Genomic DNA, 2,388 nt, shown 5'->3' with positions numbered 1-2,388 from the left:
ATCTTTATTTATATTAAACTCTATGAGATGGCACTGTTTCAGTTATGCAATACTTGCAGTTAACCATAAGAGGGCAGTAGTTACTCAACATTTCCTTTGACAATACTGAAGCTTTATTGGGTATCCACAAGCTCCTCCTTGGATCATCATTATTATAATACTAAAAGTAAAATTCTCCCACTGCTGATTTATCTGAACTTCAAGGTTTATTCAGCAGTCATGTCACACAAGTTGAGGAATATATTTCTCTTCACACTCTTCATTCTTGGTATGAATTTTCATTTAATACAGCTTCATATTCATGCAAGTTGGTCATATTTTGTATCGTACTGTACATGAAATATTCTTAAACCTTCACAGAGTGCAGATCAGAGGACACAGTTGATCAGCCAGACAAACATGTGACTGAAGCTGAAGGAAGATCAGTGACATTACAATGTAAATATAAAACAGATTCAGTTCAAGAAGATTTATTCTGGTACATCCAGAGAGCAAATGACTTTCCTAAATACATCCTGAGGAGAAGCAAATATGGAGGAGAAAATGGCACTGAGTTCCAGGAGAGATTTCACTGTGAACTTTCATCAAATTCAGTTCCTCTGAAGATCAAGGATCTGCGTGTGTCTGACTTTGCTGTGTATTACTGTGCTCTGAGGCCCACAGTCACAGGAAACACATCAGATCTATACAAAAACCTGTTATAATGAGAGACGAGAAAGATCAGATTATTGTAAAAGTGATCAAATATAATCAAAATGTATTCTGAAGTGAGTGTATCTTTGCCAATATAAAGATGAATCACATTAAAACCAATATTGTCTTACTGTAGTTGACAAATCAATTTAATAATAATAAAAAAAGTAACAAACGTTAAAATTTCTCAAATGATTCTCATGTAATATAAAACACACACATTCAAATTGAGCTCTTGCTTGTTCTAAATTATGATTATAAAATATCTAGCTAAATATCTATATAACTATAAAGTAAATATTCTTCATATTTCCATCAGTTAATATTTTCATGAGAACTGAGAGAAAATTAGACAGATTGAAAAAAGACATCTAGTATTTAAGCCATGCCTTTATAAAGCAGGAAGTTCCTGTGTGTGTTTGTGACTGATCTGCAGTGACTTACAGCTCAAGCACTGAGAGCCTCAACAGAGAACTGATCTGATCTGATTCAACATGGACACATGCTTCATACTGATTCTCATTGTGGGGACAGGTGCGTTATTTACTGAGTAATTAATTAAATTATGAACATAAATATTTACTTTGTTTTCAAATCTCAAACCTCAAAGGCAAAATTTATATTAATTTAGTAATTGTTATTTTTTTTAAAACATTCTATGAAATGTGTTTGCAGTATTATTTTGTCAACCTTTCACGAATCAATCACTTTTTTATTGTTCACAGGTTTGGTGACTGGAGACAACATTGAGCCAGATAAAGAGAGAGAAAAAAAAATGAAAGAAACAGAAACTGTCAAAATGAGCTGCTCATATAGTATAAATATTCAATTTGTTTATCTTTACTGGTACAGACAATATCCAAACAAAGAACCTCAGTATTTATTATACAGAGGAGCACAATCATGGAGTACTTATGATCACACCTCTGATGATCGGTTTCAGTCGACTGCATCAGATTCATCCACTGAACTCACTATTACTGATGTTCGTCTGTCAGATTCAGCTCTCTATTATTGTGCTCTAAGAGTTGGAGCCCAGTGATACAAAACATGAAACACGTCGTACAAAAACCTGAAGCTCTTTTCACTTTGAACTGATCTAGTGAAAACCACAATCAAAACAACAATCTATCCAGCCCCAAATGTAATAAAATATGTGCTAACACCTGTGTGAAGCTGAATTAGGTCTGTTAACAATATATTTATAATTCACGTTCCATGTGGTTCCTTTTATGCACAAAAACATTTTTAAAGTATTTTCTTAATTTCTTAATTGTCATCATGCAGCAATAATGGGGAGCCAGAGGGAGATCAGTTAAACATCATTTGTGCTGAAATCCCACTTTCTTTCAATATATGACTCTCTGTACTTTTTCTGTCTCTCTCAACAACACTCCTGTTGAGTTCATGGCTCTGCTGACGCTTGGTTGAATCTCCTTAACAATAAGAAAACATTTTAGGGAATTGTGTTCTCTTTAGTCTCGCTGCAGCAGTTTTTTGGAGGGACCTTTACAATTTCAGCATGACAAAATATCTCTGTGCACAAAGAAAAGTCAGTAAAGAATGATACAAGTTAAAAACATTTGCTTTCATTATACAGAAAGTAAAACAAACCTTTCGAGTCAGACAGTGATAAATATTATTTCAGCTTTTGTCTCTGAAAAGAACACTTTATAATTTAATGAATACGATGTA

The 2,388-nt window shown here is 33.5% G+C and overlaps 1 gene segment (V, D, J or C); it reads left to right on the top strand.

Moving 5' to 3' along the window:
- The first annotated feature begins 219 nt into the window (after nt 1–219).
- Nucleotides 220–704, top strand: LOC137003810 (T cell receptor alpha variable 38-2/delta variable 8-like). The segment is given in 2 exon segments: nt 220–268; nt 361–704. Coding segments are annotated over 2 exon segments (393 nt in total).
- The last annotated feature ends 1,684 nt before the right edge of the window (nt 705–2,388 follow it).

The sequence above is a fragment of the Chanodichthys erythropterus genome, chromosome 16 (genome assembly GCF_024489055.1).
Source record: "Chanodichthys erythropterus isolate Z2021 chromosome 16, ASM2448905v1, whole genome shotgun sequence".
NCBI classification, from domain to species: Eukaryota; Metazoa; Chordata; class Actinopteri; order Cypriniformes; family Xenocyprididae; genus Chanodichthys; species Chanodichthys erythropterus.
The sequence above is the reverse complement of the archived record's forward strand: the minus strand, read 5'-3'. Positions and strand labels throughout refer to the sequence as shown.